This window comes from Eschrichtius robustus, chromosome 14 (assembly GCF_028021215.1).
Source record: "Eschrichtius robustus isolate mEscRob2 chromosome 14, mEscRob2.pri, whole genome shotgun sequence".
In the NCBI taxonomy this organism is placed as follows: Eukaryota; Metazoa; Chordata; class Mammalia; order Artiodactyla; family Eschrichtiidae; genus Eschrichtius; species Eschrichtius robustus.
The window spans coordinates 19,639,439-19,651,922 of NC_090837.1; the positions used below are offsets into that span (position 1 = coordinate 19,639,439).

The window sequence follows — 12,484 nt, forward strand, 5'->3', positions numbered from 1 at the left end:
CATTTGCTAGATTTACGCTGGTCCATCTCTCTCCTTCCTTTCTTTTTTTGGCTGGAGCAAGCACAAGATGCACTGAACTTAAGTTATCTGAAGTTAGTCAGTTGCAGAAATAGGGAGGGAGACTAGGGCTGTGAGACCTATAGACAAAGGATGGTGGTGGTGGGGAGGGAACCCAAGGGTCGGGGGCCTGCCCTGAACCGGCCGGTGAACCTCAGGGAGGAGGTTGTGCCCTGTAGCACTCACCTGGCCGGGCTTTTGCAAACTTTCAGGGCCTGGCCTACGTGGAGTACGAAAACGAATCCCAGGCATCTCAGGCCGTCCTGAAGATGGACGGCATGACTATCAAAGAGAACGTCATCAAAGTGGCCATCAGCAACCCGCCTCAGAGGAAGGCTCCAGAGAAGCCAGAGGCAAGGAAAGCCCCGGGGGGCGCCATGGTGCCGCGGCAGATCTACGGAGCGTAAGTGTTGTGTGCTCGTTGGTGCAGACTTCGTCCTGGCCTGCACCACGGTGACCGAGTTTCCTGTCAGCGCGGTGAGTTCAGACGGAAGGTCAGGGCCTGGCGTCCCTGGGGCGCTCACGCTTGTTCCCAGGGCAGGGTGTCTGGCAGCAAGTCCACGCTGAGGGCCAGTCTGGAAGTGGGACCCTCTCTCGTGTTCGCCGGTTTACACGGGTGATTTATTTACTTTATTATTATTATTTTTTTTAACACAGTGATTACGTTAAAGTCCCCTTTGGCAGGTGAATCCATATGTGTAGGTTCCAAACCTGACAGCCATGTGCTTGCCGTGCTAATCTGTATCTCCACCTGTAATCCAGATAGAAGCTGTGTTCTCACCCGATAGGGATGAGGCAGCAGGGTGCGAGGTTATTTGGTGAAGTCTGCAAGGTTACAGCCCTTTTTATCCATCCTAGGTGTGATGGTATTACACAGGCGTGGCCCTGGCCAAAATTGTGGAAAAGGCAAAGTTGGTTAAAGTGATTTTTACCTAACAGCCGAAGTCAGGGAGAACAGGGCTCGTCTTATTACCCTTCTTGTTTTTTGTTTTTCACCTTTTACCTTGGGGTGATCTAAGACCGTCCTGGCTTATTTTCATCAATTGTCACCTCAGAAGGTCCGTGCGTTGTTTGCTCTTCCAGGCGGGGGAAGGGGAGGACCCAGCTCTCTCTGCTGCCCCGCGCCCTGCAACGCCCAAGCGCCACCGCGGCCCAGGCTGAGAACGGCCCTGCCCCGCCGGCGGCGGCCACCGAGGTACCCAAGATGTCCAATGCCGACTTTGCCAAGTTGCTTCTGAGAAAGTGAGTGGGACTGTGCGAGAAGGGAAATGCCTTACTTGATGGGGGCCGGGAAGACGCCCGGTGGCCCAGCTTCGCCCTGGCTGTGCAGGACCCGGTGCAGCGCCCGTGGCCACACGCTTGCTCTGGTTTAGGTAGGACGGGAAAAGGGTGTCCAAGGAAAGAGGCTTTAAGTGCTCCCTCATATTGAGGGCGAGAGGACGAAAGCGGTCACTCCACAGGCTGGGCGCAGGGTGTGGTTTCCTAAGATGTGTCTTAAAGAGTGAGAAACAGAAGTGAAACGCGAACACACCGTTTTGAGACCCCCTTGTCCAAATATTTTTGGCCACCTCTGGTCTCCTTTTTATAAGACACTTCACTTACACCCTGCACAGTACATGTGCCCGTCACTCTTTTTAAAAGACAAAATGGCAGATGTTAGTAATTCACCAGAATGGCCTATTTTAGTAAAGGGGTGGGGGCAAGGGGCACATAAAAAACATCTGATGGGCTTTTGTTCACGGGGGCTGTGCGTTTTTATATTACGTATTTGTAAATGACACGTCAACCCACTGTTTTGTTTCCTAAAAGCAAAATACTTGTGACATTTGTTTTGTATAGGAATTCTGTGCGCCATCTGCTATGGACGTTTTTCTTTGCCTAGTGACTAGTGAACTGTGCTCTTTGTCTAAATGTTGAGTTTCAGCCCTTTGGTTTTGTTTAAATAGCATTGTCAAGTGCAAACTTAAATTCTCCCCATTTAGCTTTGTTTATTAAACTGAAGTTCTCTTAAAAACTTCTTGTCGAAAGGTACCCAGATGTGCATTCAAATATGTATTTTGAAATGGGTGTACCTCGGTTTACCTAATGGGTGTGTAAATAGAACTTTTGTAAGTCAAATCCGCTTGGCACTTTGATTTAAACCATTTCTGCTGTGATATCTTTGGTTTTAAACTTCAGTTTTGAGCAGCTTGGCGCTTACAGCTTTCAAGCTTTTTTACCCACATCTTTTATCCAGTATTTATTGCTTTGAAAGTGACATTGGCAGTTCAGTAGGGAAACTGACTTTACAGCAGTTCAGTAGGGAAACTGACTTTATAAAGGCAGTCTGGGGAAAAAAATCGGAATTCTTTCCTATGTCATGAAAATCAGCTCATTTATCTATTTCTAAAGGTTTTATGCATCATTCAGGCTTTCCTATATTTTTTAACTTAACATTTTTAATGGACAATTTGAAACAGATAAGTAGAATAGTAAACTAAGCCCCGTGTGCTTGTCATCGAGCTTCAGCATTGCTCAGCTCGTAGCCCGTCTTCATCTCCACCTCCTGCCCCTCTTGTATCCCCTGTGTTCTGGAGGGATATCCCAGACATCATTAGTGCTAACCCAGTAACACTGTAGCATGTATTTCTAAGGACTTAAAGGCCGTGGTTTTATCATTTCTAGAAACATTAGCAGTAATACCTTAATGTTATCAACCATCCAGGCAAATCTCCAATTCCCTGTTTGTTGTTTTGTAAATAAGTTTTTTAGTTGATAGGTTCTCTGTACCTCATCTTTATCTTCTGCACAGAACGTTTGTTGTTAGGCGTTTTTGAATTCAAGCAGCGGCTGTGAAGCAGTCAGAAGAAACTGTGTTCTCTGGGATGGCCGGCCATCCACTTCCCTTGCAGAGAGGCCCATTCCGTGGGTGAGAGGATGTGGGTCAGTCGGGGACCAAGGGGCCATGGACCTTTCCTTAGCAATCCAGGTCATGTGGTGCTAAACGGTTTTGTTCTCCTGCTGTTGCCAATCCTCTGACCTCACTTCACCCTCTCAAATGTCCACAGGGGCTTGTTACAGAGGTGGACCTTTCAGACTCGAGCAGGACCCGATTGAGGTGCAGGGTGTTGACTGTTCTAGAAATAGATTTTCAGGAACTTAGGAGTGGGTTTATGTAGTCCTGGGGGGAAAAAAACGGATGGTAAATAGATACATGAAAAACCATTTCGGCTACTCGTGTCTTAGTGTAAGATCAGCGCTACATCCCTGTCAGCATGACCAACCAGTTCTGTCTTGTTGTCTTGTTGAAATAATTACCATCTTGGATCTGTTTTTCTCCCAGAACAATATAAAGAATGGGGCTAAAGTTCTGAAAGAATCCCTCCCTCACGCTTAGGATAGATGGGAACATCTCTCTCTTGAATAAGGTAGCAAAGTCTCAGGCATTTATGTAACAAAATACTTTATTAGTAATTTGTTAAAAATAATACTCTTCACATAGCTAAAGTGCACATTTCTCCCTCTAGTACAAAGCAAGCACTTCTGTCAGGCTTCCTTGGCGTGCTTATAAAGAGCAAGACGATAGAAGAGTTAAGGTTTAAGAAATACCTTATGGCAGCATACAAATACAAAAATATTTTTTATCAAGGTTTGAATAACTATCAATCAATCAATCACTTGGGGCCATTTCATACATCTTTTCACTTATTAATCTTTCAGAAAATTACTCCATGCTTATTATACAATTAAGTAACTATAAACACTGCATCAGAATAGTGTCCTCATTACTATAAGGATCTGAATTTTCCAATCAGACAACACTCGGTGGATACTCACCAGCATTCAGACACTGACAAAGTGCGTACAGTGTTAGACATCGCCAGCTCGGTCACTGGAAAAGGGACCCAATGGCTTCCAGCCATTCAGACTAAACAGCAGCAGCCAACTTGGAAACTTGGCTTTGTTACATGTAACATTTTATCCTTTAACAAGTTGCTAGGAACATAAGGCCACCTCAAAGCAATCTGCTCCGCTTCCCCGAGGGGACGATGGCTGTGGGGGCAGGTGAGTGGATTAAAGGGACGCATCCTGGCTGCGATCAAAGGTGTTTCTCGGCTCCTGTGAACTGGCGCTCCGACTCCTCACAAATGCTTGTTGGGTACTGACTAGGCGTCTGTCTTCAGATGTGTCCTAATGCCTGATTTGCAGCAGGATTTAATTGTTAAGCGACAAACCCAGAAGAACCTTTAGACTGAAACATCTGGTCTGAATTGCTGCAAATGTGAGAAACATCAATACAAAGAACCCAGGACAGCCATGCCCCTGTTCTTAATTAGCGAAACGGTCGATGTGGCAAAATAACAGCCTCTGGTACCGGAGTTTGCAAACTATGGCTCAAAGAATCTTCCTTGAAATAAGCGAGGTATCTAACTAGATATATTGTAAACGTTCATTTCATCTCTCAGAAACTTGCTCTGCCGGTAAGGATTAGTCACAACACTAACCTCTTGGTAGGGGAGCCAACACCTGTACGCAAGGAAGCTTTCAGTCACTTCTCAGAGCTGCGACCGGGTTCTCCTCAGCCGTGCTGACTTCTCTCAGGTAGTCACGGACCCTCGCGGCCGGTTCCAGAAAGGGCTGCAAGGAGTTACTCCTCCAGACCTCATCCCACAGCTCCCCCACCGCAGTGCAGATTCTGCTCCAGAACCTGTGTTCTGGTCACATAAGGAGCACTGATGCCCCCAAAGCCTGCTGGGGCCACCAGCACAGACAGCTGACACCACACATTACCAGCTCAGAGGGAAATAAATAACTGGGCTCAATTATAGGTTATCTTAGGGACAAGGCTTAATAATTTAGTTTTCTTCTTTAAAGAAGCATTTGGAAAGAATGCTTTTGGAAAGAATGTTTAAGTTCCTTACCCATCTTCCTCTTGCTCTGGGAGATGACTAGGTTTCTAGAAATGCTGAGTTTCTTGGATTTATTCCCCCCCTGGGACATCCTTTGCCACCAAGGGAGGATTTGGAGCGTTAGGGCTTCACAGGCAGCGTCTCCTTGAACCTAGAGTGGTTGGGTCTGGCCTCTGGCAGTGCCACAGGGTACTCCGTGGTGGCAAAGAGCAGGGTGTCCAGGGTGGTCTCCGTGCACTTGGCAATGAAGCGGATGAACGGCCTCACGTCGCCTTCGTTGGCCACCTCCAGCACGTGGTAGTACTCGGACCTCTGCTCCTTGCGGACGGTGATGGGCGGGTAGCCCGCCTGCATGAGGATGAGGTTCATGAGCAGGCGCGAGGTCCTTCCGTTGCCGTCGATGAAGGGGTGGATGTAGACGAGTTTATAGTGCGCCAGGGCCGCAAACTCCACTGGGTGCAGGTTCATGGCGTCCTCCGAGTTGAGCCACTGGGTGAACTCCTGCATCTGCTTCTCCACCTCCTGAGGGTGGGGCGGGACATGGTGGCCCACCAGGACCTGTGTCGTGCGGAAGCGGCCGGCTTCCACGGGATCCACGTACCCCAGCACCCGCCGGTGGATCTCCAGCACGTCGCCGATGCTGACAGAGCCGATGCGGGAGAGCAGCGTCGTGTTGACGTACTTCATGGCCGCGTGCATGCCGATGACCTCATTCTGCTCCTCCAGGCTCTTCCCTGGCACGGCGTAGCGGGTCTCCAGGATGTGCCTGATCTCCGAGAGGGTGAGAGTGTTGCCCTCGATGGCCACTGTATGGTAGATGTGGTGGTAGTACGTCTCCTCCATGACCCGGCGCAGTGCCGAGTTGCCCTTGGGGATGGACATGACCTTCTTCACTTTGCTGTCGATGATGCTGAAGTACCGCTGGTCGATCTCCTCCACCAGCGGCAGCGTGCGGTCGCGGTTGACCAGCGCCTTCTTGTGGTGGGGCGCGATGGTCAGCGCTCTGGTGTACAGGTAGTCAGCCTGGATGATGTCCCTGTCCTCTTCTGAGAAGACGCCAAACTCATTAAGCGCGTCCACGAAGCCCGGGTCCATGCTGAGGGCGTGCAGGAAGAGCTTGTGGGCTTTCTCCCGCTTGCCCTGGCGTTTCATTTCCAGGGCTTGGTTCAAAGCTGCTTTGGCTTCTAACTTGCTGGCTAGAAAAGAGCCAAAGAGGCGTGGGTCAGAGAGGGCAGAGGACGTTCAGGGGAGGCGCCGCCCGACAGCTGGTCTCCTCCAGGGCCAAGGGGGCTCGACCCAGCCATGTTGTACACGCCCTTCCGCATACCTGTATGTGCAGACATGTTTGTTCCCTGCAGCCCAGTGGGGCCCTGTGCTGGTCGCTGTTCACTCAGCCCCAGAGCCGTTCTCTACCGTGGGGGCAGCAGCCGGGCTCCCCGGCCCCCTCCTCTGACCTGCCGTCGTTGAGCGGCTGTGTTCTCCTACGGCCGCAGCTCCTGTCAGGTGGCCCTCCCCTACGTCTGCTCCAGCTCGCAGCCGTTCTGGTGATTTCTTCTGGAGGTGCGGGTCCCTTCCCCCTGCCTCCACCCCTGCCCCTTTAGGCCCTGGCTGTGAAAGGCTCCTCACTGCTGCTAGACCCTGGGGGCCTCCTCATCCCTGGGCCTTTTAAAGATTCTTTTAATCTAATGGTTTTCAACTGGACCCTGCTGTACATCTGGCCCTTTTCTGCTGGCCCTCCCACCCCCAGGGCCAGCCACACCTCCTAGACTTCTTTTAGTTCCTGAAGTGCCCAGGGCTCTCCTACCCTGTGGTCTCTGCCTGGAACACTCCCCCCTCAAACCTTTTCCCTTGGGTCTCTCCTCAGGCATCTCCTTCCTCCAGGGAGCCTTCCTGGTGTGCTCCTACGGCTCCCTCTGCTTCCATATCACCACATGTATCTCAGCCACCTATCACCTTGTCTAGCTAGGAGCTCAGGGCTGACCCTGTGCCCCGCACACACGACATAGCTGGCCCTCTAAATACCTATGGGATTAATGAGCGTCGAGGCGAGATGGCCAGTCTTACCTGGAGAGGCCTTGGTCTTGACCACCAGCGGTGCTGCATCCCTGGAGGTGACACTGAGCTCTGTGGACGGGCTGGTGCACGTGGTGATGGCAGGCTGGGCCCTGTCCAACTTGCTCCTGAGCAGGTAGAAGCCTTTGAACACAGCCAGACACTGCTCCTCCATGGCCCCCAGCGGCAGCAGCAGGGCCAGCAGGGAGCCCAGCACCATGCTCAGCAGTATCACCCACAGGAAGCGGCCCCAGACTGAGACCCATTTTGGTTCAGTCACCGCCATCACTGAAGCCATCGACATGAGTGTCATCTGGACCAAGGGGTGGGCCCCTTGCACATGTCCACAGTGGCCTGGGAGAGAGCAGGATCTGCAAGGAACCAGGAGTTGCAGGAGTTGAAGCAGGGGAACCGATACCCTGATGACACATTTCTGGCTTCAGGGGAGGCGTGGAGATGCCGGGGTTCTTAATTCACTGTGACCAGGGGTGGGGGCGAGGCAAGGATTAGGTGCCGCCCCCAGGGCAGTGTGACGCTGCGAAAAGCAGAGCTGCCGCCACCCAACTGCTATTAAACACCTACTGCGTGCCAGACCCTGTGCTAAACCCTAAGGACCTCACACGTACCCTCCTGCAGTCTTCAGCAGGAGCTGAGGCTGCCCCATTCTCGAGCTGAGACCGGCTCAGAGAGGTGAAGGCCCTTGCCCAGAGTCACCCAGTGAGCAAGTGACGGTCTTGCGTTCAGGAACCCGCGGCTCAAAAGCCTCCCCACTTAAGCACAAATCTCTGTGGCCTCTGACCTCAAACACTGGGTGCCCTAGACACATAACACACATGTCCAGAACAGCTAAGGTAGTTCTGAGGCTCATTCTTTGCTAAGTACAACTGTTCGGAGGCCTGATTTATTGCCACCTGGGCAGTCAGCTCTTCCTGCCCTCACCCTGGTATTAGCCACAATGCTGGTCCCCGCTCTGGCCGCCTTTTCCTGGCCTGTCCAGGAGGCATCCCGCCTAGAGTTTGGGCAGTCTGAGCATCTCAAGAGGAACTCAGGTTGTGGGCCAGAGGGGTGACCACTTGCCTTCTGTGACAATGAGCAGGTGCTTGGGGCTGGCAGTGGGAGTGGAGGGATCGGGTCTGCCAGCACCATCATACTAACAAGCATTTATTAAGCCAACTATGGTGTGCTGGGCATTGAGCTGAGTGCTAGCAATGCCTTATCTCACTTACCCCTCACCACCTCACGGAGGAAAGCTACCCCTAGGCTCCACTTCACAGACGAGAGAAACTGATACACAGAGAGCAGGTCAATTCCCAGACAACCTACAGGGAATAAACAGGGGCATTCGGGAACGAATTCCCAGTGCATCTGGGTCCAGAGTACCCAGGTCTTCACCTCTACTTTATTCATAACCAGGGCCCAAGCACCCGATCCCGTCTGTTCCTGGTACTGGACCAAGACCCACAACTGACTGATAAGGTTTCTGGGGGAGCCTGGCTGGTTGATACAGAACATCTGAAAAGGCTTGGGACGAGCTCTAATGGGGAGGTACGAAAGAGGGTGTGGGTCACTGCTTCGTCCAGATGGTCGGCGCGGGCTCCTCGGCGGCGCTGGACTTCTCCGAGGAGGACGTGCGTTCTGGGGGCACGAATCTCTCAGCCCTCGCTAGCTACTACGGGGGAAACAGGGGCTCCAGGAGGCGAGGACACTGGACTAAGGTCATTCTGAGGAGCCGCCCCTTTCCAAACCCCACCCAGGGCTCACTGCCCCGCTGCACCCTTCCCGGTTCACCCCCTCCTCACCTCGCGCCACTACCCGGCCCTGCTCTGCTGTCGCCTCGGCACTCTGCAGTCGCCTTCTCAGCACTCGCAGTCTCGGCTGGCCGCCGGCTCCGGGGACCTTTGCCGTCAGCCCGTGGCCCCGCCCTCGGCGACTCTGCATTGGTCGGCGCGCCATCCTCTTCGCAGCGTATTGGCTTCCTCAATTTGTCTGCGCCTCGCATTTCCGGGTTCCCGGTCCGCCTCCGCTTTCCCGGGAAAGACGCGCCGTGGGCCACTCCCATTGGCTGACTCCTGTATTGGTCTCGTGCCCGAAAGGACCAATAAGCAATAGGAGGGGCGGGGCCTGAGCGACAAGCGGGAGCCCCAGGTGCGGAAAACCCCTGCCTTTGCGGTTTTGGGGCACTCTGGGTACGGCCTGGAAACTCGAAGTTCCGATTGCCTTTCCCTTAAGTTTCTTCCTTCCGCGGGCCCCTCTCGCCGTCCCCTGGGCCTCAGTTTCCTTAGGTGTAAAGTGAGAATGCTGATGGTTTACACCTGTCCACCCTGTTAGCCTGACTTCACACCCCGCGTTCTCAGCCTCCTCTCTGTGCTACCAGGGTTGCCCTCTTACCCCGTCTCTCACCTTCTTTTCCTCCTGACTTTTAAATTTACATCCTCTTGAGAAGAGCCTGGCTGGTTCTCTTGCTTCCCGGTGTGGGCAAAGAACGTTGCCTGCCATTTCAGCAAACAAAGAACTTTGCCTGCCATTCTGGTATACAATGGATTATGGCCATCCCTCAAGCCATCCTACGTTGCAGCTGCCCAGAGGGTTTGTGTGCCCTAGGTGGAACTCAAGATGGAAAAAAACAGGATACTGGTCCTAGATAGTTCAGATGCATATCAAAGGAATAATTTCAATGAGCCTAGATTCTTCCATCTTCTTATAGAAAGGCACTAAACTCATTCACTTGAGATGCTTTTTGTGATTAGCAGTAATCTTCTGAGTGTTCAACTGCACCCCCAAACCCCCCCCCCCCCAACCCCCGCAAAAACTCATATCCTGGCTCCTCCCTTACCTCTTTGGAACAGTTCTTCAGAGTTGAGAGGGCTCTGCAGTCCTCAGTAATGTCCCTGAACAAGAACAATTCAACTTTCAGGTTGTATGTTTTGTTTTGTTTTTCAGTCGACAGTGAGAACTGAAAGCTCCATTTTAATTCACAAATATTGACATTAAACATCCAGGACATGCCCAGAAATGCTAAAGTACATGAGTTTTAAAAAAAATATTAGCAGTACAGATTCTGTAGTCAGGGAAACCTGGGCTTAAATTCAGACTTTGTCACCTTGGCTGTGTGTTCCCTTGAGCGAGTTGCAGTTTCCCCATCTGTAAAATGGGGGCAAACAGCCTACCTCACTTTTGCCCTCAAGTTTGGGATTTGCAGAAGGCCTGACACCAAAGCAAGCTCCTCTTGTCCGATGCACAGCAAGCCAAGATGCTGAGAAACTGAGGTTTGCAACAAAGAGGATTGATTTGCAAGGCAGCCAAGCAAGGAGACAGGAGAACAAATCTCAGATCTGCCTCTCCTTGAAGGCAAGGGGCTCGGGGTATTTATGAGGTGAAGAATAAAGCTGCAGGGCAGAGGCGTGGGGAGCAGGGGGCAGGTGACTGGGAAAAGGGGTGATAATTATCATTCTGCACAGGCATAACTAAGCTACAGGCCTCTGCACGTTTAAAAGGTCACCGATGGACCCCCGCCCATGCCCAGGTGAATGGTGGGTGGTCCTATCCAGTCTCAACCAGCTCAGCTGAACCAGATACAGCTGACTCCAAGTTCCTAGAAAACAACTTGGGCAAATACCTTATTGTTTAGCTATGGGCTGCTTGGAGGACAGGCAAGTCTTAAACAACCTTAGTGGAAGCAGGTGAAATGGATTTAACTCACGGTTGCAGTTCCCCCTACTTTTGATCATTCCTTAATCTTGAGGAATAAAGGCAAAAACCGTTCTGGCTACTTCCTGCTGATAAGGGGTGCAGCTTGTGGAATCAAACTGCTTAGTGCTCACTTGAAAATATTCTCTTATTCCTGGATTCAAGTTAACATTTTGATTTTAATAAACAATGACTACCTACACACCAGCTGTCAAGGCACTTATAGGCCCAAGATTGGTAACTGAAACCACAAAGATGTACCCTGAGGGGGGCATGCAGAATGTCAGACATCTGACATTCTTAGATATTATATATGGAAGGGACATAGCCTGGGAAAATTAAGTACAGTTTCTACAATATCCTGACAAAGTAAAACCTCGCCAGGGGTAGACACCAGGTCTTTAAAAATCCAAGGACATGAGGAGAGGACCAAATTTCAGCTTAGTCAAGAAAAAACAGGGGACAGGAAATTCTATTAGCCTAATCTGATGTGTTACATCTGAAGACACAGTGAAAATAGGGAGAGTCAAAAAATTAATGACAGGCACAGTCAAGGGATCAGCATGATCCAATACAGAAAAAAGGTTTTGGATGACAAGTCCAACAGCTAGAGGGATTAGCACTTCTCAAACTTCGGCAAAAGTAGGTAATCACTGAATTGTCCTTCCAAGCCTGGGAGGTCAGAAGCCAAGAGAAGGCATAACAAAGGAGAACAATCATTCTGGTAATCTAACAAGTTATTTAAATTGCCCTCTGAGAATTACCAAAGCCACCACTGCAGCAATCCCGCTCACCTTGATTTCTTTCTTGCAGCTTCTTTCTGAAAAGAAACTTAAGATCCATGAAGAGGTTCACTTGCCCCCTTGGAGAAGTCAGTGTTGGGGGTCTGGAACCAGCCAAGGTTTGGATGATCTTGGCCCCAGTTTTTCTTCGGCAGCAAGCATGGTTTCTGTTCCCCCATCATGTTCCTCCATAAGGTCTGGTCCAGTGAGGATGGATATGGTTTTCCGGATGTTTATTCTTCCAAGATTCCAGTCTAGAGGTTCATCGTCTCCCCTAAGAGCTTCCTAAAAGGGGTTTTGCTATGAGTCCAAAGTTGGGGATCCAAATGGGGCAGAACCCGGCCACCCCCAGGAATCCCCGGGGGTCTAGAGTTTCCATTCTGTCGGGGAGCAAGTCTCTCTATCCTTGTGAGAGTTCAGAACCCAAGTATTTAACAGAGGGCTGAGAACTCTGCCTTTTTCTTGGACCCATTATAGCCTCTTTCAATCAAGAAGTTCAAAGTCAACACTGTATTCTGGTTGGTCCTAGGTGTTTGTCTTACTGGTAATCAGAAGATCATCCACAATACTGGAGCAGGGATCCCTTCTTTAGTGGAAGGTCCCTCAAATCTTTTGCCAGGATTTCTCCAAACATTGTGGGGGAATTTTTAAACCATCCCCCCGCCCCCCAGGAAGTAGTGTCCAGGAGTACTGTTTTTTAACTCTTGTATCTAGACCTTCCCATTTGCAAGCAAACAACTCTTGGGAGTCAGAACTCAAGGGTATGCAAAAAGAAAAAAAAAAAAAGCCATCCTTTGACTCCAATATGGGAAACCAACAAAGATCTCCGGACAAAGTAGTGAGCAGGGTGTATGGGTTAGGGATCACTGGGTGAATATCTTAGGTGTAGCAGTCTTTGCTCTCTTCCCAGACCCCCATCCTCTCTCACCTCCTGGCTCACCTTCTGCAGTATCTCTTCCGGAATGGTCACAGGCTGTCTTTTGGGGTTGGAACACTGGAGTCTGCAGTGGGCGAGCC

General features: G+C 50.8%; 2 protein-coding genes across 12 annotated transcripts in view; one reads left to right on the forward strand and one right to left on the reverse strand.

The window, feature by feature from the left end:
• Positions 1-2,175, forward strand: part of SART3 (spliceosome associated factor 3, U4/U6 recycling protein) — a 48,705-nt gene extending 46,530 nt beyond the window's left edge. For all 10 annotated transcript variants that reach the window (XM_068563077.1, XM_068563076.1, XM_068563079.1 and 7 more), the window contains 2 exons: positions 270-460; positions 1,141-2,175. In XM_068563077.1, coding sequence (XP_068419178.1) covers positions 270-460; positions 1,141-1,303 — 354 coding nt within the window. In that variant the 3' untranslated portion in view covers positions 1,304-2,175. The remainder of the gene's footprint in view (positions 1-269; positions 461-1,140) is intronic.
• Positions 2,176-3,482: 1,307 nt separating this feature from the next.
• On the reverse strand, positions 3,483-8,890 carry FICD (FIC domain protein adenylyltransferase). 2 transcript variants are annotated; one of them, XM_068563082.1, is made up of 4 exons: positions 8,798-8,890; positions 8,225-8,317; positions 7,011-7,369; positions 3,483-6,142 (listed from the first exon to the last, which is right to left on the reverse strand). In XM_068563082.1, the coding sequence occupies exons 3-4, from the start codon at positions 7,309-7,311 to the stop codon at positions 5,067-5,069; spliced, it is 1,377 nt and encodes a 458-aa protein (XP_068419183.1). In that variant the 5' UTR covers positions 7,312-7,369; positions 8,225-8,317; positions 8,798-8,890; the 3' UTR covers positions 3,483-5,066. The 2 variants fall into 2 exon arrangements, with proteins under 2 accessions (XP_068419183.1, XP_068419184.1); XM_068563083.1 differs by lacking the exon at positions 8,225-8,317.
• Positions 8,891-12,484: the final 3,594 nt, after the last annotated feature.

What these genes read in the sequence shown, in the direction of transcription:
- FICD (XM_068563083.1), bottom strand. Translation starts at nt 7,311, where the DNA reads ATGACACTCATGTCGATGGCTTCAGTGATGGCGGTGACTGAACCAAAA. An exon ending in CAAGACCAAGGCCTCTCCAG is followed by an intron (nt 6,143 to 7,010) that starts GTAAGACTGGCC and finishes GCTCTTTTCTAG; the next exon opens with CCAGCAAGTTAGAAGCCAAA.